Consider the following 24405-nt stretch of genomic DNA (forward strand, 5'->3'; position numbering starts at 1 on the left):
CGTCTAGTCTACAGAAGAAAACATTTGGAAATACAATCACTACCGACATTCACGGTGTACATTTTAAATCTATAACCCTGCACAGTTTTTCCTCTTTACTGCCCCACAAATCTGAGTAACTTCTTTTTTTAAATTAACTGTCTTTTGGGAATAGTTCAGTCGTCACAGGAACAAATGTATCCTGATACGTGTCATTATTATTAACGTGTAGTATATTTTGAAATGAGCCCAGAATGGTGTCCCAGTCATTATAACAGTATAATCGTAACAGTGATTTAAGATAGCTGCTGCCTCACTAGTCCAACACTTGTGTCCCATTTTTGTCAAATAAGTTGTTTACTCTTCTGTTAATTTGGGCACATCAGTCACTTGTTAATTCCACCCTCGTCCTTCCAGGCTCTGATATTTTGGTCCACAAAAACTGAAAAATAGGAAAAAAAAACTATAAGTTGTCATTTTTTATTGCATATTTTTTTGCAAATATGATACAAGCTATTCTAATATGCAGTGTGGTGCAGCCATGTGAACTATAGGTCTGCAGAAATTATGTGATTTTACTGATTTGTAGTCTGGTATTGTACAGGACTGTGCTGCTGCAGTGTATGTGGTGTCCTTTTGTCCTTGTGCCAGATGTCAGGATGTGGTGTACAACTCATTCGGGTGCCAGCGTGCCTCTGCACCAGCATTAAGACTTTTCACTTAGTGATTTTAAAGCCTGCCGACCCTTTTTTGAAAAGCCGTGGGGCTCCTGAGGTAGCTGCGTCTGCAGTAGTGTAGGATTAATGGTAATACAGCATAGCAAGTAATGATGCACAAACAGCGACAGCTATTGCCTCAATGAGTCATCAATCAGTGAGGGAATCCTGCTCCCTCCTTTTGACTGGGAACAACCTTCATTAGCAGCCGAATACGTGTGTGGGCATGTGTGTGTACGTGTGTTTTAACTACACCTCAGTGTCTGCATGTGTAGGCGTCTATCTTGTCTGTGTGTGTGTGTGTCTATAAGCCTGTCAGTTTGTGTGTGAGTGTGTGTGTGTGTGTGTGCGTGCGTTAGGGAAAGTCTGCCTCTTTTTTTCCTTTCAGCGTCGTCTTTGTTGTTGTTGTTGTTGTTGTTGTTCATGCTGTACTCTGGCACAGGAAGAGAGAGAGAGGCACGCAGATAATCATAATAACGCTCCGGAAAATAGAGGAGAAAAGAGAGATGAAGGAGGAGGAAGATGATGAAGAGGAGGAGAATGAAGAAGAGGAAGAGAAGGAGGATGAGGGGAGCAGCTGGTTCTTGTTACTCTGCTGCCCCCACACATCACTGCAGGAGCTATCAGAATACAGCCTCGTGCAATTCCCTCTGTACGGGTATGTGTACGTGTGTGTACGTGTGTGTACGTGTGTGTACGTGTGTGTACGTGTGTGTACGTGTGTGTGTGTAGTAGCGTTCAGTACTGAGCTGTAAGTGTTGCCAAGCGGACGAGGGCATATTTCAGGTCACAAACTAGCTACAGATTTAATTTGGAGAAGAACAACTTGATTATGTTCTCTCAGGCAAAAACGGCCCAGGGAAATGTAACTGAGACGACACAGGTGAGCGCACACACACACACACACACACACACACAGTGAGGGATGTAATGACACACACGATTCAACATACATGTATGGGAGGTGGATGCCGACTCTTCCACACTAGGAGTTCGGTCTGAACCTGAGAGCTGATTGTCTTTTTTGAACACAGTTACCAAAACATACCCATGTCCCATCAGTTTTAGTTGCATTGTGGTGCGGTCTATGTGCTGTCATAACGCGCCTGGATAAATAGATGTACACATTCATTAGTGACATTCTTGCATTGTTAGCAAGAAAATGGAAGTGATAAAGCACTTAGCTGATATGTGAGCAGAGAAGAATGTCCAAGGCTGTCTAGATACCACACAGTGTTTGTCAATCACAGTCTTCGGATTTTTTCTTCATCTGACTCTTTTTTTCAATCTTTTTCACAACGAGGTTTTCTTTTTTGAAGATGAAGCTTTCTTTTTTTCTGAAAGGATGGCTGTGGCTTTCAGTGTCGACTTTTGTCACCGCTTTGTCATGAGGGGAAGGTTTGAGGGGAGGGGGCAGGGAGTGTGTGATTTACATATAATCTGCATACTAAGAAGAGAACATCACTCTTCCTGAACCTGAGGTCTGCTCCAAAGTCTACGGCACCAACACATTTTACATTTTTAATTTTCTGCACCATTTTGTCAGCCTAGGTTTGCTTTGACTGCACTCACAAGAAAACTAAATGGCAGAATTTTGCGATTTTATGATTTTATGTAGCTCAGCTCAAACCCAAAAGACTCCAATGACAGAAAAGGTAATTTTTCAGGAGTCGCTCGTCTCCCGCTGTCTTCATCAGTTAGTTTGCCTGTGTTGCATCGTGTGAGTTTGGCGTTTCAAGGGATTAGTTTGGATTCAGCATAATAATTGTGTAACACACAATAACACAAACAAACCAACCAATTGAGGCAACAGTAGAGCAGCCACTCCCATGTTCTGCAAAGTAAAATGACTGTTTTTGTCAACGGTGTGCGGTAGGTTTCAATAGTACGACACCATGGCTGTTTGTCGTTAAACCAAAAGGATCTTACAGGTCTATCTCTGCAGGGATTCTTCCCAGACAACAGTCTTAGCCTGTTAGCGACAAAAACAAACTCTTTAAGTGGACATGCTGCGATCGGGTACTATTGTCCTGAAGGTTTATGTTGCAGCCATCGCAGCCCTTTCTCCACCCGTTCTCAGCTGTTTTATGTGCCTACAAAAGATGTAAAAGAATACGGCCCAGATTTAAGAATACCAGAGTTCTCCTTTAAGGAAACTACCATTCTGTGAATTTTAAAATTGCATAATCTGATAAGCTCTCCGTGTCACACTGTGGGTAGGAGACAATCTGCAGCATGTTTTGTGTTCATAGTTTGAGTGTTTGGTGCCATACTTGGTGCTCTCTGACCTTCCATTGTCCTGAAGTTGACTGTTTCAGCAGAGCAGTGATCACTGTAACAAACATCAAGACAACAGGCAACATGCTGACCAGCAGCTCGTTTTTATAAACTATTTGGTCATAGCAGGATCAGAATTGGCTTTACTGGGAGTTAACCAGCAGCAGTGTGGGGGAATCCCATCACAAATGACTGTGGCTTGTTTTGGTTAACTGTCAGTTTGGCATCAAACTAATAGATGCCAGGGTGGCCTAGAGTTTGACAGAATCAATCCTCACATGTGTCCAATAACAGTCATGTGCCACAGAGTAAATCCCACCTGGAATCCTGCATCACAAAACTGCCTGAGATGTAAAATGAGAATTGCAGTGCAGCAAGCACAGTGGGGAAGGTTCAGTCTGCATCAGAAGGAAGACGGGCTTTTTCAGCGCCTCTTTGCTCACAGCTCTTCTTCATTCAAATGCAAAAGCTATCCCATGCAGCAGTCCTGTTTGCTCATGGGCATGTGACTGATTCTTATTCACTTTGCCTGCCCAGCTCTTCCCCACGGGCGCTCAGATTTGAACCAGCAACCCTCTGGTCACAAACGCACTTCTCAAACCTCTTGCCTCCTACGACCCCATAAATATTCCACGCGAGGTCCAAATAAAAATGTGATAAGGATGGACTTTATTAATCCCCAAGGGGAAAGTAAGTCAGCAGCGGAGGAAAAGGTAATAAATGACAAATAAAAAATTACATTATAGGATAAATGTCTCTTTGATGCAAATGTGAGGTTTCTGTGTAATTGCTCAGTCTGATAATTGCTTGCAGGCTACGGACCGACAGCCTATAGATGTGATCAATGATTCTCACTCATTAACTCTGTAAGTTACCTACTTACACATTTACACATGGCTACATAATATACTTGGTATTGAAGTACGAGGATGTGCACAACAAATGGTAATGCAAATAAAGACTAAAGTATCCACATGCCCTTTAATTTCTAAGTTAAAGATCTTGAATATCATCACTGGCACCCTCAATAGGATAAACTGATGTCCAGTGAGACAGACACATACACACTGCCCCCTGCTGGAAACTATAGAGGCTCAAAGCAGGTTCACCACAGTGGGTTTAACAAAATCCATTATGTCTAGTGTACTCTTTGTACCAAGGACTGAGAGATTGTAACTAGTTAATTGTAAACAAAAAATGTGTCAAATGATAAATAGAAGATTTGAGTCAAATATATTTATATACAGTCAAAAGTGTAGGGAGTAAGTTGTGTGTGTGGCTTTAAGAGACACAGCAGGGTGATCTCATCTTATCTTTGATTGGTCAGATACAGAAATGTGCAGAGAAGATAGTGGCCATGCCCTCTGACCCCCGGTTTCCCCTACATGTTTTCCCTCTTCAGTGTGATACCCTCCACACAGACACACACACACACCAATCCACAGGAAATGTTTGTTGTCTTTACATTTCCAAAAGCCCTTATGGGGAAGCAATGCTGACACAGACACTTTTAACTTTCAAGTGAGTGAGAGAATCGGTCAAATCAGCAACATGGATCATCCTGCCTCCCCTGCGCTGGTTGTAAATCACTCTCTTTTACCAGAGGCCCCGACCAAAATAGTACAGTACAATTTCACGGCAGTGATCTGCTTGGAAACCAGGTTCGCATGTTTGAAATCAAACTTACATTTGCACAAAGAGGAGCAAAATATTTAACAAATACTGAACAATTCATTTTGAACAAGATGCTATAATAATGGACACTGTAGATAGAAGCAATGGGTCATTTTTCATTCTATCCTTAACAATATGTCAAAATTACTGTAGATTAATAGTTATAGTAAATCCAGTAATAATGCATGTGCTGCTCACTTTATCTGATGTGTGGCTGAAGAATTAATTTTGAAATCACTACCCATCTCTTTTGGAGAAAATCATAATTTCCTGATGTTCATCATTCAGGATCCAGTCTCACAAGTGTTTCATTTTGTAAGCCACTCATATTTTGCGCTATTAATATTTTTGCAAGTGAGCATGTCAGTATTACCAAAATAGATTAAGCTGCCTTGATTTGAAGAGGCCTTTCCCTTCACTCGGAGAAAACTGCTTCTGACAAGTTAGTCTGCAGCAAAGCTTTAGAATTCTGCACACCTACAGAGCGCATTAAAACGTTGCAATGAACTGCAAAGGGCACCTTGTTGTATTGTGCTCCGAGCAGGAAGACAGCAAAGACACAGTTAGTGGACAAACACTGGGTGGGATTTCCTCTCCTCCTGACTGGCTCCTGCCTTGCATTGTCCGTTTTCAGATGCTGGCCAAGTGCCGCTCGCCAAGGAGAATAACAAATGCGTCTGTCATGAAACGACACACACGCACATGCAGACAAATTTAAACTAAATGCATCCTCTGGCTCACGCACCCCAACACACTTTGAATATGAGCTCAAATGATTCACCATTGTGCCAGTATCATAAACCAATGTTATGATCATGTTTATCTATTAACTATTTTTACACTTTTGACATAGGAAGAGTTTGGAAACCGTGGTGTATGTGTGATGATTTACCTCTGATGATATTGTCTTTTAGTTCAATATATGTCAAAAAACAACTCTTGTTTCTGTAATATCCTCCTGAGGCAGTAACATTTAGCAAAGGGCTACGATGTCTGAGCTACACAATCTAGGGCTGCAACTATTATTCTGCCAGTTTATTTCTTAATTAGTCATTTTGTGTCAAACAACAGTCCAACAAACGTCCATCCCTTTTCTCAGAGTCTTAGTCTTCAAATGTGCTGTTTTGTCTTGACCATCAGCCCAAAAAGACAAAGATAAACAGTTTACAATGATACAAAATAGTGAAAAGCAGCAAATGAAGAGGAGTTGTTTATCAAAACTGATTGACCAATTACATAATGATTAGATTACACCATGAGGCAGGTCCTTTTACATGACGAAATACTGTTAAAACAAGAGATCTTCTCACCAGCAAATAATCAAACCAATGGCGAGTCAACAAGCAAAACCGTTCACACTGTCCGAAGCACCGGGGCGATTTGGTCGGTGTGCCATTTTCTTTTTTAAGATCATCATTTCTGGCAAAGTGCTGGGCGACGCTGGGCCGGATTCGAACCCACGACACTGCAATAAGAGCTCAGTGGTACACGCTCTGTCAGAGGAGCTACGAGGGAGCCCAGTGTAAGCAACTCTACTGAAGCAGCAGGTCAAGATGGAGAATCTGCCACCTCCGTTACTTAAATCATCTTCCTTCCATTTCTTAAAGGACAAATGGACTTTGTGGAAGATTATACAAGATGATACATTAAAGCCCTGTTTATAGGAAGACAATCATTTGGCATACATTTAAAAGTAACTCCTCCACTTACAATAGACTGAATTATATTTTATGAAGAGGTTGACCTTCACTTTTACCACCAAGGTGAGCAGAAATGCCAGTTACCCCAGAATATATATATACATATACATATATTCCTCAGTTTATTTCAATGTCTGCTGTCAGCTGCATGTTTTCCCCGTGTGGGATCCTGCTGTGCCTGTTTGAAAGTTTGTAGTGTGCAACAACTCCAACGTGTGAGCTGACAACAAGTCACCCACTTACACTGCATTACACAGCCAGCAGCTCCGATTCTAAACACTAGAAAGGCTGGAAAAAAATGGTATAGAAGATTTGTATGACTCCCCAAAATAGTCCCACTGTGATCATTTTACCGAACTTTCATTGCGTTATCAACGTTATTAATTGGTGGAGACCAAAATGGAGTTAAAATGAAGAGTGAACACTGGACCTCCATTCTGTGTCTGCTGCATGTGGCTTGACATTTTAAAGATTTTAGAAATCAATTACTTAAAAAAAAAGATGGATCACCTCTTTGCTGCACAGACTTGTTGCATTTTACATGAGATCCTGTCGTCCTTGTATTGTGTGCACCTTCATGTGTTCAGTCTTTTTTTTATCAAGCCTATACCAATTAAACCCAGTCAGTGATGTATCTATTTAACTTAATTCAGCAAATAAAGTGCTTCTTAAAGCAAGTGAAGGAGCTGGAAGCTAAGTGAGTGGCTGTGTCTGAGCTTGATTGATTAATGTCTTCACCAGTAGCTACTTGATTGTATTGCACTCCCGCCAGACAGCAGTTAATGAATGACACTTAACAAACAATTAACACTGTGAACCAAACTCCCATGTGTCCATGAACACACCGCTGACACTGTTATTCAAGGCAGACACAGGAGGCAGAGGAAGTAAGTGGAGATCCTGGCACAGAGAAAAACACTAAAAGATGAACATTTATCACATTTTTTAAATCAATAAGAGCAAATGATTCAATTCTGAATATATCTGAGGCTGTGGGTTAGCTACTGACTAATGGGCACATTTTGTGAGAGTTGATTATCCCAGCTTGGTAAAACTTAAAAGGTTCTTTTTAACTCAGCGGCTTGTACATCAACCTCGAGTGATGCCTGAGAGTCGCTGGGTTACCCCAACATACCTGTCCTCATTAGAATGAATGGAAAAAAAACTAAATAATCATCATATGGCCGCAAATAACAATTATTTCTATGATCAATTAGTCAGCAGATTAATTTCTTGATATATCTATTAACTGTGTGGTCTGTACACTGTAAAAAAATGCCTGTCAAACTTGTCTACAGCCTTCAGTCTAGTGATTACTTGAGCCCTTTAGTCAGTCCGGCATATTTTAATGGATCAGCATCATTCTTCACTCCGCTCCACCGTCCTTTATCCACCTCGGCCTGCTAGTGTTACCGTCTTGCTCTCTTTACCCCAACAGTGCAGCATGTGAGAGTGAAAATTAGTGTGTGTGAATGTGAATCATTCCTGGGTTGTAGAGGTGACTGACCCTGCACTGAATCAGCGTGCGCAACGTTCAGGTGGCAGCTTCATATTTATAGCCGGTGCAGTCGCATTTATGAGTAAAATGGCAAATGAAGCAGGCGACAGATCATATGAGGTGAAAGAACCTCCACCGTGAAACACCACTGAGTGTTTTACTATCTGAGAGGGAGCTTCTCTCGGCATGTCAGTTTCAGGAGCTGCTTTCTCCCAGTTACACTTTCCTTCATATCATATCAATGATTTAACCTCATTAACTTTATAACTGTATTTTTGAACCAGGACCACCTATCTGGTATTTGAATAAAGTAGCTTGTGAAGTAGAAGCGTGCCAGACGTAGGAGGCTGGACTTCAGCATGCGGGTAAATCCAAGTATGGGAATGAACTCTATATTTGTAGATACACAATATCAAACAAAAAAACATATCTAGATAACAATGTTGTGTATATATACTTTTAAAGACCTTTTTAATCACCATGAGACAACAGAAATGTACCAACTGTTTACACAGGCGGAGCTGTGCCTTTAAACTTCCCATGATGGTTTTCAAACTAAAACTTCTCAAAACACGCAATATACAGGGTTCACAAAAAGTTAGGGATATTTGACTTTCAGGTGAAATTTATGGAAAATGTAAAGAGTGAATGCTACAGTGATATTATATCATGAAAGTAGGACATTTAAGTAGAAGCATGCACTGGTAGTTTCTTCATCTTAAACAATTTATTGAAAGAAAATCTAACAACAGTGGAGGGTAAACGAGGGTAAACGTAAAATTGGGACGTGGCCAAAGGACGTCCACTCCTCTCCTTCTTTCTGTGACTCTTCCAGTCTCTGTATCACTGTTCCAACCTCCTGATGACACTCTGTGACCCTCTAAGCTCAGTGAACACCTCCGTCTGAGGACTTCCTGTTTGAAGCCTCCAGTGTTGAGGTGCTGCTGATCAACTGTTAGGTGTCGTCTTGGTCTCATGATGTCAGAATGTGAAACGTATTGGTGGTGGTTCATCCTGAAATTTCACCTGAAAGCCGAATATCCCTAACTTTATGTGAGTAGTGTAAATTGCTATAAATTCTGGTATCCTCTGTTTAGATTTTATCCATATGTCCTTCCCCAAATCCCCTTGACTTTCAGCTCACAGTTTGCTATTTCAAATGGATTAGCGTGTTTGATTGTGCTTCCAGTACACATCATTACACAATATCTAATATTCATTGTTCGGCGTAATAAACTCTAATGGTCTCAAACAATAGATTTAAATGCCACAGTTTCTCAGTTGCGTTCTTCACGGTGACTGTCGCTGCCACTTGCTACGTGCAGACACACAGTCCTACTGTAATTAGAATGTATTCAGCAGTAATCCAGTAGTTTGGTTTATACTGCAGGGCACACTGAACCAGAGGGAGTCACTAAACTGCTGAACAGATCATACAGAATGATTCAGGACAAATATTATCTTTTTTTTTATGATTTTCACATCTTTCAGAGTATCTGCACAAAGTCAGGAGAAGAATAAACACTGGAAAATAAAAGTTACATACAAGTATACTAGATTAGATTTCAAGAAGCTGTTGAGCACTGCATCCTATGCAGAATATCAGCAAAGAGTGAATTCCATCTAAAAGTGTAGCCAACCATTATCAGCCCATATGGTCTGACCTCCTCACTGTTCTCTCTTAATGTGGACTGTACTAAGAGAGTCATGGGTTTATTCTCCCGAGAAGGTCAGCATGTCGAACACGGTGTGAACAGCGTCAGAGATAGAGGCTCCACTCCCACAGGAACCTAACAACATGTATGCACTCTCAAGTCCACGAGGAGCTCGGGATGAAAGTGCTAGCCAAATGGCAAATATATATATATATATATATATATATATATATATATATATATATATATATATATATAAAAAGGAGGTAATCCTGGTTAAGACTGTTACACAATGCACACTAGATGATGTGTAAAAAAACGGCTTGTTTGGAGAAACTCAAGGTCACAGGAATACTTTTTTTTTTTTCCCAAACGACACTGAAATTTCCAAGGAGTCGGGGCTGTAAAGCCTCTGTTCTACAACCAATTATAAATACAAGATAAGGCAAAGGAGGGTTCAAAAGGCTAATAGTGTGTCTCTCTGTGAAGTGTTCCAATTACAAGTGCCTTCACTTTATTCTGATGTATGAACTGAGTAGTAAATGAAGACAAAAGGCAACCTATTGCAAGCCTACAGCATCAAAGAGAACCTGCCTTGACACTTGTCAAATAACATTTTATATGGATTCTACACTTCATTTAATATTACTGTTGTATATTTCTACCACAGCTGCAGTTATTTTCATTAATTCTGAATTTTAGTCAATAAAATGTAAGAAAAATAGAGAAAAACATCCCTCACAAACTCCCAGAAGCTGGAAAACACTCCTTTGTCAGAGGAGATGTTTGTACATTGGTACCTCAGGAGCACTGAACAGTCTTACTTCAGTCCTCAGAACAGAGGAGCCTGCACAGTTCCTGTCCAGCATCACAATTAATAAACTGTGATACAAACTGAAATTGAACAAAAGACTGAAACATCAAAAAATTGTGATGCTGAGCAAGAACAGCACATGAGATCTTCTTTACTCGAGACTGACCCAAACAGTCTGAAGCCCAAAGACATTTAAGTTACAGTAATATCAAAGTGAGAACACAAAAAGCTGGTACGTAGGGAAGTGCACTATGGGCCTGACTTTGTCCATGAGTACATGAATGCATCTTATAGATTTAGATAAATGTCCCACTTCTCTGCACCCACCACTTTAGTCTGTTTCTGGTGATGCTGTTGTATTTTTCTCTCAAAATTCAGAAAAGTCTCGTCCTACTTTATATCAAATGACTCATCTTCATTGGATTACAGGCTAACAGTAGTTTTGTCACCGTATCTGCAGCTCTGGTCACTGCAGCAGATTCAAGTACTGGTGAAGTTTTTACTGTTCTGTTTTAAGAGGCTCTAAAATGTTTATGTGAGGCTGCAGACTCAAAATGCCTCCTTTCAGTGTTTGTTGGGTGTAAAGCTGCTTGTTTGCGTGTGTTTTGGCGCTGCAGTGACGCCGTTTACTCTGCTTGCGTCTTCAGCATTTCCTCTGTGGGTGCTGCTGTGTGCATAACGTCTAGGTAGTGAAACCTCTGAAGATGTCGATATGTAAATGAAGAACGGGGTAACGCCTGCACACTGCATGTGGCTCCAAGCCACAAGAGTTCAACATCTGGTCAACATGTTTAAAATATGGAAACTGCACCTATATTTATACATCATGCACCGCAGCAGGCTGACAGTCTGTCATGACAGGTGTGGTTAACAATCCAGGGTGATTAACATCCAAATATCATCAACAGATCAATAAAATCTGTAAAAACAGGTACACAGAGATAAATGTCAATGCCTGACACAAATATGAATGTGTGTGCAGAGGCTGTCAGATGCACAAAAACTGCAATACGCCTTTTAATTCTTTGCATTCTGTCACACAATAAGAGCTTCTGGACCTTTTTATTCATTGCCGACGTCAGTACTGTAGAGTCTCTCTCATAATAAACTTAATTCTCAAGTTTATGATGTGCAGGTCTCCCACAGGATCTGAACTAGTACTGAATGACTAGACGAGCAGAGAAATATTGACTGAAAACTCTGCTTAGCAAGTGAAAATACTGCTCCTGAGGGATGGACTCTTGTTTCCACTCCGTCTGATTCTCCTCAGTAAATTGGCAGTTTGTATGTCCCATTTACTTCAGGACAGTCTCTCCATCTGTCTTAACCCCCCCTCACACACACCAAACTAACTCTTTAGGCAGACATTTAAAGCACTTCATTAAATATTACATCATTTCTGGGCAGAGTTGAAGGGAAACATGCACTTTTCGCCACTAAAGCACAGATGTCACCTGTGTGAAAACCCGCCAGCAGGAAGTAGAACAACTAAAAGGCTTCTTACCTCTTGTGAACAGATTCACTGACCCCCCCGTCAGCTGCCCGTCGTCCTGCACAGGTTTCATTATGTCCTCGGGTGTCCACATAGCGTCGAGGTGTCTCCCCCCGCCGGCTGCTCTCTGTGTGTGTGTGGGCAGGAAGCCAGAGGAAGCGGAGGCGCAGCTACATGTGAGCACGTGACGCAGGTGTCATCAGGTGACCGCCGCTCATCGCCAGGTGTTGGTGGTCGCACGCGCCCGCGGAGCTTCTCAGCCTGCGGCTCCGCCCACCGCGCGCCGCAGGCACGAGACCGTCTGTACCCCCACCACCACCACACCCAACCTGCGAGACAAGAGGCAGGGGGGTGAGGATCCACGGTCATCAGTGTGTGGGGGGGGGGTCTGACTCCATGATACCGCTGCAGTAACATCCAGGTAAAGGTGCAATCCGTCATTTAATGTAACCTCCACCCAAACTGATCACATGACTGAGAGCCGCCCTCTGTCTCACACCCAGGGTGGACAAGAGAGAAGATAACAGCTAAATCTAATTAAGTTCATTCATTGGGAAACACCATTTTAGCCTGTTTAATAAAGCAGGTGGATCATTTGGTAAGTAGGTGTTTTTATTAAACAAAACTTTATTGATAACCGCTGGTGCCTAATATCTAATATAACATCTGATGCTGCTCATGTGGGGATTCTTCAATCCTTAATGATGAATTCCTGAATCGTCTTAATTAAAGAGTTTGGTCCAAACCTGCTCTTTATGGAAAAGCATCTTGAGATAACGCTGTTATGAATTGGCGCTATATGAATAAAGATTGATTGATTGATTGATTGATAAACCTAGTGTTTCCCATCATTGTTTGGCTTGTGATCTCCAGAAGCAATGTCTACTTGCCAACCCTGCTCACCAGTTGCATAAGGCAACCAATTATGAACAGTTAAGCCATTTTCCGTCCTATTTTTAGTGTTTGACATGAAAAAAAAGATTAGAGATCGGAGGAAAGCATGAAAACACAATAATATGGTGTAGTGGAATACGTTGGGTTTTTGTTTGCTTCCCTGTTTATCATTTGCTTGGTTTGTCAGAGCCACTCAAAAGAAGATTCAGCTTGTAATGCAGATTTAGAAGTATTTAATCATGGATGCACTGCTCCTGTAATCGATATGGTCAAACGTGCATAACATCAAACAGATCAGCTAAGAGTCATAGAGTAACAGGGCTCCCTTATGTGTGGCAATGTGGTATTAAACTGTATCTGAACGGGTAAAATGAGATCCTATTTGACTTGGCTGTTGCTCATCTTTCAGCCCCCTTTTCACCTGTTACCCACAGTCTGGGCAGCTGTCTGCAGCTTTAATGCTGCAGCAGCTATGATCTTTAAATATACCATAACAATTTCTAAATAACCCAGAATTACCACAACCCATTGCGTGAGGTCTATACTGTAAGTAGCCGACTGTATCTTCATGATATTATGTGTTTCCCACTGCTGTTTGTGTAGAACGGACAATTAACAGTGAACCTTCTGATGCATAAATCATTCATTATTCAGATTTCATGTTTAGAGGCTGCTAAAGATTCTGCAGTTTTTAAAAGTGTATTCTCCAGCTGTTCAAAGGGGGGAGAGCTGCTGATGGTGTTCTTGGCTGTTTGGATACTCGAAGGATTCTTTAATTATTTCTCGCCAAGAGCCCTCAGGTAGACGTGCATTATACAGCACAACCTCTTACAACACTTTAGCACAGGTTGTATCCCAGAGACCCTATCTGATGCAGCTTTTATTTGTATCTGTTGCTGAGAGTCAAACCTTTGATCATAGCTCTCAAACCTCACTCTGCAGCTCATTTTTCCCTCATCTTTCTTTCCATTTTTACCTTTGCTGTGATCACTGAAGTCCAAGTTAGAAATATATATATATATATATATATACATATATATTTTAAATGGACTCAGACTGTAGCTGCAGCTGCCACATCAACACGGCGCTGCCACAGCAATGACTAAATCAGCTCTTTATCATCTAAAAATAGCGAGAATCAGAGGTCTTATATCCATGTGAGATTTAGAGAAACTGATTCATACTGTCATCTCCAGCAGGGTGCAATGTGCTCTCGTTCTTGATCTTCTCAAAGAGACAACTGCAACACGCTTTGACTGCAATAACGAGAACCAAGACAACTGAGCGCATTACGGCAGCTCCGAGTTAGTTGCAGAATAGATTTCAAAGTGCATCTGCTAGTTTGTAAATCACATAACAGCCAAAGGCCAAAATATGTTTCTGATATGTTTGAAGAATATGAACCCAGTCCGGTCCCTTAGATCTCCAGGAAACAGGGTTTGTGCCTCCAGTCAGAAGCAAACTGAAGCTAAAGATGCATTTAGCTTCTGTGCTGCAAACACCAAGGACAACCTGATGATGCACCCTGACTTTAGCCACTTTCAAGTCCAACATTTTCAGATGATCTTATTTCCCCATGCCTTTGATTAATTCCTTCTTCTGTATTTTATCTACACTGAAATGTTTTCTCTTTTAAATACCCTTGAATGTGTCTTTTACATGTAAAGCACTTTTGGTTTGAAATTCAAATGGGCTTCAACAGAACGATAATAATGGCTGGCCTTTAAAACATCTCATCTCATGGTCCACTTATTTGCTTTTTCTGGACTTTTAACCACATCTCAGTGTCTTCCTCTTCAGACAGTTGTACAGTAGACATGGAGATAGTTCAGTTGTCATCATGTGACTTAAGTATAGAGCTTCGGTCATGTGACAACAGGTGGTTGTAACAGATGGAGGGGGGGGCACAACTCCTGTTTCTACTGAGGAAGCTATAGAGACCTTGAGAGATGGTTTTTTTCTTCTGTTAAATTACAGATTACAGATAAATTAAACAAGACTTCAGCTGTTTTGGAAGAGCCGAGTACTCGATCTCTTTAATGAGCACTGTACTGGAAACACACACAGTCTATTCACTTCCATGATATAAATGCTCTTAAACTCATTAATTAAACCGCCCCGAATTTTGGCACAAAGTAGGAGAAGAGTATTTCAAGAAAAACTAAATTCAGACATGTAAAGCTCACAAACTCAGAGGGGATTCATAGTTTCTCACTGTGGGAAATCCACTAGTGCCTGGAAGCAGATTAGCATGCCTCCTTTTCAGCCTGCGGTGATTTCCTTTTCATTTCTCTGCCATATCACGCTTTATATCTCGTCTCCATGTGTTTCACCTCTCTTTGAGTTGAAGAGAACCCCCCCCCTCCCTGCTCCTCTGCTCTCACTAATAAGCCAGAGCGAGATTCCTTGGCTGACAGCTGTTCCAGATGGCATTATTACTCCACGGTTTCACTGCCGACTGGCTCAGGATCACCCACCGGCGGATGCCCATGTCTCAACATTAACACCAACATTAACATATGGCGGTGTGTTATGTAACGCTGCATCTGTGGGGTGACATGTTGCGGTGATCCCCCAACAATTTATCCTTCTTAGAAATAAAGTTACTATTATTATTCTTTTCCTTTTATTTTTCTGGTGGGTCAATTTAACGAATGCTGAGTTCAAGGGCCTCTGTTCTTTCTACAGCATTTACATATGCACATACTTAAATACTGAAGATGAAGGTGAGAAAACCACACAGGCGATGATACAATGAACTGTGCATTGATTTAACAACATTTTGGACTGTGTCAGTGTTTCTGCGCCTGCATAGTGTCGTATATAGACTTCCCTGCCAAAGGCGCCTGAGTAGGAGGAGCAACCAGACTTCTTGGTACTGCTACTAACGTCTAAGCCAGATATGATGATATGATAAAGTTGGCTATAATGTCTCAGCGTATTACATGAAAAACATACGGGTCTGTACCAACATGAGCCGGGAGCTGGCACACTGCTATTTCTAATTTAAGGGCAACCTAGAGACGTTCTCAGAAGATTACAGTGAAGTGTAGGCGGTGTGCGCTCACCGCTTGTTGGCGGACCAAAGTCCCTTAAATGAAAAAAACAACAACAACAACAACAACAACAACAAAAAAGAAAAACTGCTCACATTTTGAAGGACCCTGATTTCTTACCTTATTAACAAAAAACAATATCAAACAAAAAACTCATTCGGGTTCTTTTTTAATCTACATTTTTAACTAAATTTGAATGTTCTGGGTTATAAACCCCTTGTGTTAACTTCTACTGAAGTTTGGTCTGTTTTTTCCTCATGAAGTGCCTATAATCAATATCTAATGTACAATAACAGTGCAAATGACGATGTGTGATATGATGTATTGATGAACCCACACAGAATTTCCACCCTTCCCTGCAGCACTGCAGGATCTTTATGTAGCTTCAGCTGAAATGTAATGTTTAATAAACTCTAATTGGTCTCACAGTGTGGTTTTCTGGCTGCAGCAGGCAGCAGGTTTTAGCCTTAAAAGTGTGTCTGTCACCTGCCCAACACTAAACACCAGGCAGATAAAGTTAGCAACTAACTGGTGAACATTGTGGAGCATTTAGGAGCTTAAAAGAGCTTCATCTGGAGCCATAAACGGTTTATATTATGCAGAATATCCCCATAAGATCTGAAAACAAACTTTAATGGGTAAAACTGGTTGCCCTTTCAGAGATAGAAATATTTCTCTGTAGTTGGAAGAGACCAAAACAGAGCTAAAAGGTGAGTGAACTTTCACCAGGTGGCCAAAAGCGTGGCTCCAAACACACATGAGTAAATAGGTTCACCCTAGAAACCTTCTAATGTGATAATGTGTGTGTTGCTGGTTAGTGTTTTTAGTTTGATGGTTTGAGGAGTTTTCCTTCTCTCCTTAACGAACGCAGGCTGTTAGGAACTGTAGCTACTGCAAAGCTGTAAAATGTATCGAGGCATTTCATGTGAACTTGTTCAATTAGACGGGATTTGACTTTCTGTTTGAATATCTAACCACTAAGATCACAATCTAATAAAAGCAGTTTGTATAGATATGTGTGTGTGTGTGTGTGTGTGTGTGTGTGTGTGTGTGTGTGAGAGAGAGAGAGACAGGGATGACAGAGTGTATGTTTGATGTTGATGTGGGCGTCATCGTATGCCAGGCCCTTCATAAACCCTTATGTCTTTTTCTGTGAACAGCCAACTCTTCATTGAATCCGACCCCTCCGTCACACCCAACACGTGCTCACGCGCCAACCTCACCGCCATCCATCAACGCTGCACAGACACACACACACACACACATTCACAGTCCATACGGACACATGCCAACACACACACATTCACAAATTTACACTCAGATATGCCACAGTGTGTATGCGCTGATTAGCAAATGCCTGTACGGAGCACACGCAAGCACATCAGAACATACATCTGTAAGTCACACACACTCACACACACACACCTAGAGATACACACAAACACAGACGTCACACTCCTGAGTTGGGGCTTACTCTATTGGCTGGTCTTAACTGCTTTGTAGTATTTTTAGGCCTGTTATTCTGGGGCCTGTCCTGGCAGGCCACTGGGAGCGTATATAAGCCTCCCCCTGCAACTGGGGACCACTGAGAACACACAGTGGAAACATCTCTGCACGACACTCCAGCAAACATCCAGCAGGCATTTGAAATCCTCTCAGGGTGAGTAAAAGCCTCAGTGACTTTTGAGCATGTAGCGACAGTTAAACCTATTTGGACGGGTTTTACCCACCTGATTTTTGTGGATGTGAATCTGACGTAAATGTGCATTTTGAAGAATTAGCATGAACATAGAAGATTGTATCAGTGATAAAATGATGCTGTATGATTTTCTTCGGGCTGAAAAAAGTACTATTTTGAAAAAAAAAAAAAAAAAGATCCTGGTTTTATTACGATACCCTTTGGGAACCTCGCTTTGGTCGCACTCCAGGAAGGTCAGAGGTCAGGGTCAGCTGCAGCATAGTGCCCACAGAGCTGATAGGACTTAGTGGCCTGCTGAGGGACACTTGAGCTGGGCAGACACTTGCCAACACGGGGCTTCGGCCTGGGTCATCTGGTTGAAGGACGGTTAGTGCCTCCACTGTGCCAACCTGCTGTCCCTTCCACTAAACTCCTAATTTTTCAACAGATCACCAAGTTTGAGACAAACTCTGTTCACTAATGTATTCACACATGTTGCACACATGTTGAAACAGGCTATCAATCTGAAGGTTCATCACATATATAGGAAGTTATAAGGTCAGATTAATCTGGTGAAGACTGTGAATTTCTTTGCGCTGTTCGCTCTGACAGTGACTAATGATTCCAACCTTTGCGTTAATTTCTGGTCATGAATAGACATCATATAATTGCCAATTCATCACTGTCTTGCACAGATTGTACTGTATAGATAGAATATACCTTCTGCTTCTCTCAGTGCAGCATGCAGGGATTAAAGCAAAAACCATTTGTGAGCCTGAAAAGTTGTTGAGAGGAAATGTGTACAATGTATTGAATTAAGTAATGCACAAATTCAAAACCGCTCTATGCCTGAAACCAGGCACAGCGCCTGAGGACTTTAAGCTCTGAACATGTGCAATATTGTTAGGATCATTTGTGAAGGGTTCCCATAGCAGCCATGTGCCCCACTTCAAGCTACAGAACAAGGTACTAAGGCCTTACCTTTTCAAAGGATTGAGTACATTAGCTATTAATAGCTCAAAGAAAATGGCAACTGTCTTTTGAGTAGTATCTACCTTCTCTCTGGTTAGGACGCCATGCTTCCAGCATAATGTCAGCTACAGTGGCAGTTCAGAAGTTCGCCTTCCCCTTCTCCTGTGCTGCACGCCTTTCTCAGCAAGATGAGGTGACCAAGAAGGGATGCATGCAGACGAAGGCCGTGGTGCTTCATGACCTTCAGGAGGATTCAATCTTAAGCGAAACGAGACGTGTTGCAGTAACAGGAGCTCTGGTGCATGATGAGAACCAGGCAAAGCCTCCCCCTGGGGGAGACGTGGCAGCTGCCCAAGTCCTCGTCTGTGCCGAAGCTTCCCAAAGTGCTGTGCACTCCAGACGAGGTGTGTTTGAGAAGTTGACGGTCGACAGTGAAGATCAGCGACCTGTGGCGAAGAGACAGTTGTCGTCCGAGAGCGCAGCCAGGACCATCACCGTGGTGAAGAAGAGCGCCGTGAGGCAGGAGGCCGAGGAACACAGGCACCTGAAACCAAAAGCACACCTGGGACAGAGGGTGTTACCATGTCCCGTGGTGGCGGGGAAGAGGAGGCGTCGTAAGGACCTCTTCCCCAATTCTGAGGTCTTCCACAGGGTTGATTCACATGTCATCAGGGCAGGAGAAGAGGTGACAACACTTGTACAGTACATCCAAATACAACACAACATGTGTACTGTTACCGGTCATGCTCTGCTCATTGGTAAAACCGATGGTAGGGTAAGGTCACCTCAGCAGGGACTAACATCAGTTGATGCCGAGCTACACAGAAGCACCAATATTTATAGTCTGTTATAGTCAGTAATTCCACTACTTCATCCACGCTAAAGATCTCCATGCAGAGGAGCTGAAAGGTACATCCAGATTAGCCTGGCCATGAAATCCAAATAAGAGGACATTTGCAGCAGGATAAAACAGAACCTCAACAAACAAAACAAAGCCACAATAGAGATGCGTCTTTGTGTTCCTGAGCTGAGCAGGAAAGCATTGAGTAATGATAGCATCTACTCATCTGCTGCAATAAACCCATAACAAATACTGCAGCTCTCAGGCAGCACTCACATCCTTGAGCATGGACGGTAACCTGGTTTGTTCCAATACACGAATAACACTGAAGGATGCTGGCAAATAGGATGATGTTGAAAGATGGAAAAAAAAAAAAAAGAAAAAACTGTAGCAATGGTTAACATGAACGTTGCTGCTGGCTGAATGTGAGAGCATGAGAGCTTTTTAAATTACTGCATTACCTATAGGATTAATTATATCAAAAGATCTATTCAATGTAATGTGAATATCTTTTGTACATGTGTGTGTCTGGCAGCTGAAGGAAAAGTGTGTGCATGATGTGAAAACCATAGTGCAGAGCATCACACAAGGAGCCAGAAACGAGCTGGAGAGGCTTCGTGCCATCTGGGTCTGGCTGTGCCACAACATCGGTGGGTATTTTACTGAACTATACATATATGCATAGAAATCCTAGTGTTCTGTAATAGATCGCTTTGTGGATTTTAGGATAATCTCCCTCTGTTTGCTTTGCTGTGGAATAAAAGGAATGTTGTCCTCGTAGAGTATGATGTGAGTGGTTACCTTGGCCACTCAGAGAAGCTGAGCTCCCCAGAGGAGGTGATAGCGGCCGGGCGGGGTGTGTGCTGTGGTTATTCCAGCCTCTGTACAGAGATGTGCAGGTAAACACAACACTAAAGTCTCTCAATGTATTAGACAGTAGATAAGTAGTGTTTCCTCAGTGTTTAGGAACATAGCCACATACAACTGATGACTACCTTGCAGGCAGTTATATTTTTCACCCATTCGTACTGCTCCATGAAAACTGTTTTAGGAACTCTGCATGTTATAGCTGTGTTCATTCATGTTGTCGGGCCACTTAATGGCGGCAGCATAAGTTAAAACACCACACTGACATATTATCACCTTATAATTGTTATGATGAGTGCATTTTTTTCCAAATTCAGCACACAGAGCGAACAATTAGCCACAGGAATGTATTTGGAAATCGAGGTTTCTGTTGAGCTCTATTTGGGTATCCAACCAACTCTTCAGAGAAAGAGCTCAGCTGTTAAATGCTCCAATAAAATGCTCCACTACCACCTGGTTACCTTGTTGCTCGACTGTTTGGTGGTGGTACAGTGGCTTTATGAGTATTTGGCTGAAAACTACTGCTAGCTGCAGTGGAAATAAGGCAAGAAAACCCAAATAATTAGCTTAAGATGCTAAAGCGCACTTAAAATATAAGTGGAACTGCAGAGTTGGGTGATAATTATGGATCCATCACCTACAGTATCGACTGTCACTACGAGGGACCTCTTTCACATTGCATGTACCTATTGCACCCATTGATAATCAGAATCAGAATTACTTTAATAATCCCCAGGGGGAAATTGCTTTTTGTTACACACAGCTCCAAAAGAATAAGAATAAGAATAAGAATACACTTCAAACACAAAGTAAAATATAAATATATAAAAGTATGAATTAAAAAAAAGAGTATTAAAAATTATTATTACAAATTATTACACAGAGGTAAATAACTGCACCAGGTAAATAGGCAAATAGAAAACATAGAAAGAAAAGCAAGAAAAACATATAGAACAAAATGATTCGATATTGTACTGCGTTCATCTACATGTCGTTATACACTCAAACACACCAAGTGTTCTTTCTGTTCTCATTCTTTCATTCATTTAGTATTGTGCTCCATTCTGCTTCCTTGATCCCCCCTGAGTTCAAGCTGGGCATTTACAGTAGAAATAATGTGCACTGAATCGATTGAGCTGAAGAGCTACAGCAGCAGTCTTGAACCTGAGTGTAAGGACACGGGATGCAAAACAAAAGGCAGTGAGCGTGCTCTGTTTGGTTTGTGTTTACAGAGAGGTAGGCATCGAGTGCCAAGAAGTTCCGGGCCACAGTAAGGGCATCGGGTACCGTCAAGGCCAGAGCCTCAAGAATGTGAAATCTGATCACTTGTGGAACGCTGTGCTTCTGGGAGGACAGTGGTTCCTATTGGACGCCTGTTGGGGAGCAGGACGAGTAGATACGGAACACGAAAGCTTCGTCAAAAGGTTTGAAAAGGGGAGACGGGCTAAAGAATGATTCCACTACATACACCGTTCAGTGGTGATGTTGTCTTAGAAGGATCTGTTTCTATGAAAAAAGCCCAAACTGGGAATTTAAAGCCTGGGAATTGAGAATATTTGAGTTTACTTTAAACCAGCAGCGAGTTAAGTGTCAAACCAGTCTGCTGTCTCCATCTGTTGCCCCCAAGGTTCGATGATTTCTATTTCCTAACGGACCCAGAGGAGTTCATAGATTCGCATTTCCCTGATGAAGAGAAATGGCAGCTCCTGGATGGACCCATCACCCTGGAGGAGTTTGAGAGGAAGGTCTTCAAGACCTCAGCCTTCTTCACCATGGGGCTCAGGCTGATTCAGCCTCATCACTCTCACATCGTCACAGGTCTGTCTTCAGTTTTATTGATTTTACAAAGAGGTGCAAATGTATTAATCCTCCTTTGAAAATGAAATGATTTACTTTTTTGTTTCCTCAAGAACTTTTCTTTTTTACGTAACTACATTTGACTTTAGCCAACCAACATCTATCAATCTTATTTTTCTGTTTTTCTAAAGAGAAATGGACTTAGGGTTCTTATAAAAACTCACCTCTGATTTCCTCCTCAGATGATGGCGAGGCCAATGTGTCTCTGGGCTTCTCAAGGCCATCGACCTTTACCTATGAGATCACACACCACCAGGACCTCCTCCATTGTGGGTCTTCTGAGCAGAAAGAGTCCAGCAGCTCCTCCTACGGCCTTCTGACAGTCTCCCATCGGAGCATGAAGCTTCAGCTGCTTCCTCCTGCAAGTGGAATGTATGATGTGAAGGTGTTTGCCAGACCTGAATCGACCACCACACATCTGGTTTGGGTCTGCTCCTTCACAGTTGAGTGTCCAACCCCCAGGGCCATGGAGGAGATCCCAGAGAACCCCTTCCTGTCATGGGGCCTGCAGCCTGTTGCGGGGTCTCTGGGCGTCACAGGCAGCAGCCAGGGCAGCGAGGTTGCTGAGGCGCAGGAAGGCGTATTTGAATTGGCACTGAAGACGTCCAGGCCTCTGATGGTGCTGTGTGAACTGGTCCACCCACAGCTGGAAGCTGCAGTCGCCAAGCGCTGCCTGGCTACTCAGATTCAACCGGATGTCCTAACCTGCCACGTCCTGTGCCCCTTGCGTGGCTTCTACCGGCTGTCGGTGTTTGTGCGGGACTACGAGAAAACAGAAGTCAAGTTCCAGAATACTGCAAACTTCCTGTTGCACTGCAAAGGGAAGGTGATCGGTCCGGATGCGCTCTTCCCTCCAAACCTGGGCTCGGCCTGCGGTCCGGGAACCCGCACATCAGAGGCTGGGCTGTCCAAATTCAGCCACACTACGGCGCTGGTGAGTACCCAGCAAGGCAAGTGTAACATCACCTTCCACAACCAGCGGGACCTTGAACTTCACACGGTGCTCAGCGGAGAGGAGGGCAAACCAGCAGCCATCCCGCTTTCACGCTACCTCTTCTGCACATATACAGACAGCAAGGTGACGGTGAGCGTCAGCCTACCTGATGTGGGGGCGTACCGGCTGGGGCTCTATGCTAAGATCACCCCTGGTGGAGATTTCAATGCCATGTGTGACTTTGTTCTGAGGAACAGCTGTGATCAGCCAGGGCCTCCGTTCCCCTGTGTCTACTCAGCCTGGAGGAAAGGTTGCGTGCTCTTTGAGCCTCGCGTGGGCCTGCTAGAGCCCCTCTCATGGGTCCGCTTCAGGGTGAGGGTCCCTGGGGCCCAGAGGGTTAGCGTGGTGGGAGAGACACGAACTGATCTGAAACTGAATAAGAGCAGAGTCTGGGAGGCCGACGTTTTCAGTGGAAACGGCCTCCAACAACTCAAACTGGCCGCTGCTTCGGGGGAGTCCAGTGACATGGCTGTTTTGATGACCTTTGACATCAAGCAGCTGGAGAGAGAAGTGTGACACCAGAAGTCTGGCAGAGGCCAGATGGATAGCTAGCTGTTAACTGCCTAATGAAGCTATTGATATGAACTGATACAAATCAGGTTGGGGTTGAAAATACTCAAAATAACTCAAACTGTGAGCCATAATTTTTCAGGTATAGATGCATCAAAATAATTCAGATGGAGCCAGGTTACTGCCAGTCATAATGATGTCTATGAAAAATGAATCTGAAACGTGATCCTGTGAATGTATAAACTTTGTAGCAATGAAGTGATTAAATTAAATACTAAACTAACCTGGCAGCTTTTTGAATGCTTTTCTTTGATCCAGGTAGAATTCAGTACAAAAAAAGATTCTTCCAAGATTAACAACGGTGCTTTAGCTGTGGTGCTCAGCCGTGGTATCATACTGATCAAGAGTGCATTTGTGCATTACTGTTATAAGACGGAAATCTGCATTATGACATCTTGGTTGTAAAAAGGCATGAAATAAAGATGTACTGTGAAAACAGCAACTAAATGTGGAGGACTGTTTTTATTTTGCAAGTCATGGCTGCACAACATGGCACAGTATTAATCATGTAATAGATTATGTGTCAATGATCTTTAAATATGAATATTAAAATGTTGGTAATCCTGGCAGCTGAAGGGTTAAGGTGCCCACACTTAATCAGTATATCCAAACAGATCATTTGGATTATTCAGTACAACACTGGATCCTCACTTCATACTACATGCCAGCACAGTATGTACGGCCTACACGCTCATTTTCATATTATACTGTTTTTGCAGTTGGTTTTCAAGAAATGAATGTACTTTTCAGGAAGTGATCCAAAACAACAATCTGTGACCGCTTTCCACGGGAAAAGAAAAATATTGAATAAATAATAAATATTCAACACTTTATCATAAGTTTTAGAATATTTAGCTGGAGCTATTCCTCC

At 42.4% G+C, this 24405-nt stretch overlaps 2 protein-coding genes across 2 annotated transcripts in view; one reads left to right on the forward strand and one right to left on the reverse strand.

The window, feature by feature from the left end:
- slc4a11 (solute carrier family 4 member 11) overlaps positions 1 to 11900 on the reverse strand; it is a 103927-nt gene extending 92027 nt beyond the window's left edge. Inside the window, exon 1 of the mRNA XM_070842607.1 lies at positions 11818 to 11900. Within this exon, the coding sequence (XP_070698708.1) occupies positions 11818 to 11899 (82 nt within the window). The 5' untranslated portion in view covers position 11900. The remainder of the gene's footprint in view (positions 1 to 11817) is intronic.
- A 5455-nt stretch (positions 11901 to 17355) lies between these two features.
- On the forward strand, positions 17356 to 23950 carry ky (kyphoscoliosis peptidase). The gene is made up of 7 exons (XM_070842514.1): positions 17356 to 17415; positions 18504 to 19090; positions 19782 to 19896; positions 20028 to 20145; positions 21346 to 21537; positions 21741 to 21931; positions 22153 to 23950. Exons 2-7 carry the CDS (start codon positions 18524 to 18526, stop codon positions 23478 to 23480), a joined length of 2511 nt encoding a protein of 836 aa, XP_070698615.1. The 5' UTR covers positions 17356 to 17415; positions 18504 to 18523; the 3' UTR covers positions 23481 to 23950.
- The last annotated feature ends 455 nt before the right edge of the window (positions 23951 to 24405 follow it).

The sequence above is a fragment of the Pempheris klunzingeri genome, chromosome 13 (genome assembly GCF_042242105.1).
Source record: "Pempheris klunzingeri isolate RE-2024b chromosome 13, fPemKlu1.hap1, whole genome shotgun sequence".
Classification (NCBI taxonomy): Eukaryota; Metazoa; Chordata; class Actinopteri; order Acropomatiformes; family Pempheridae; genus Pempheris; species Pempheris klunzingeri.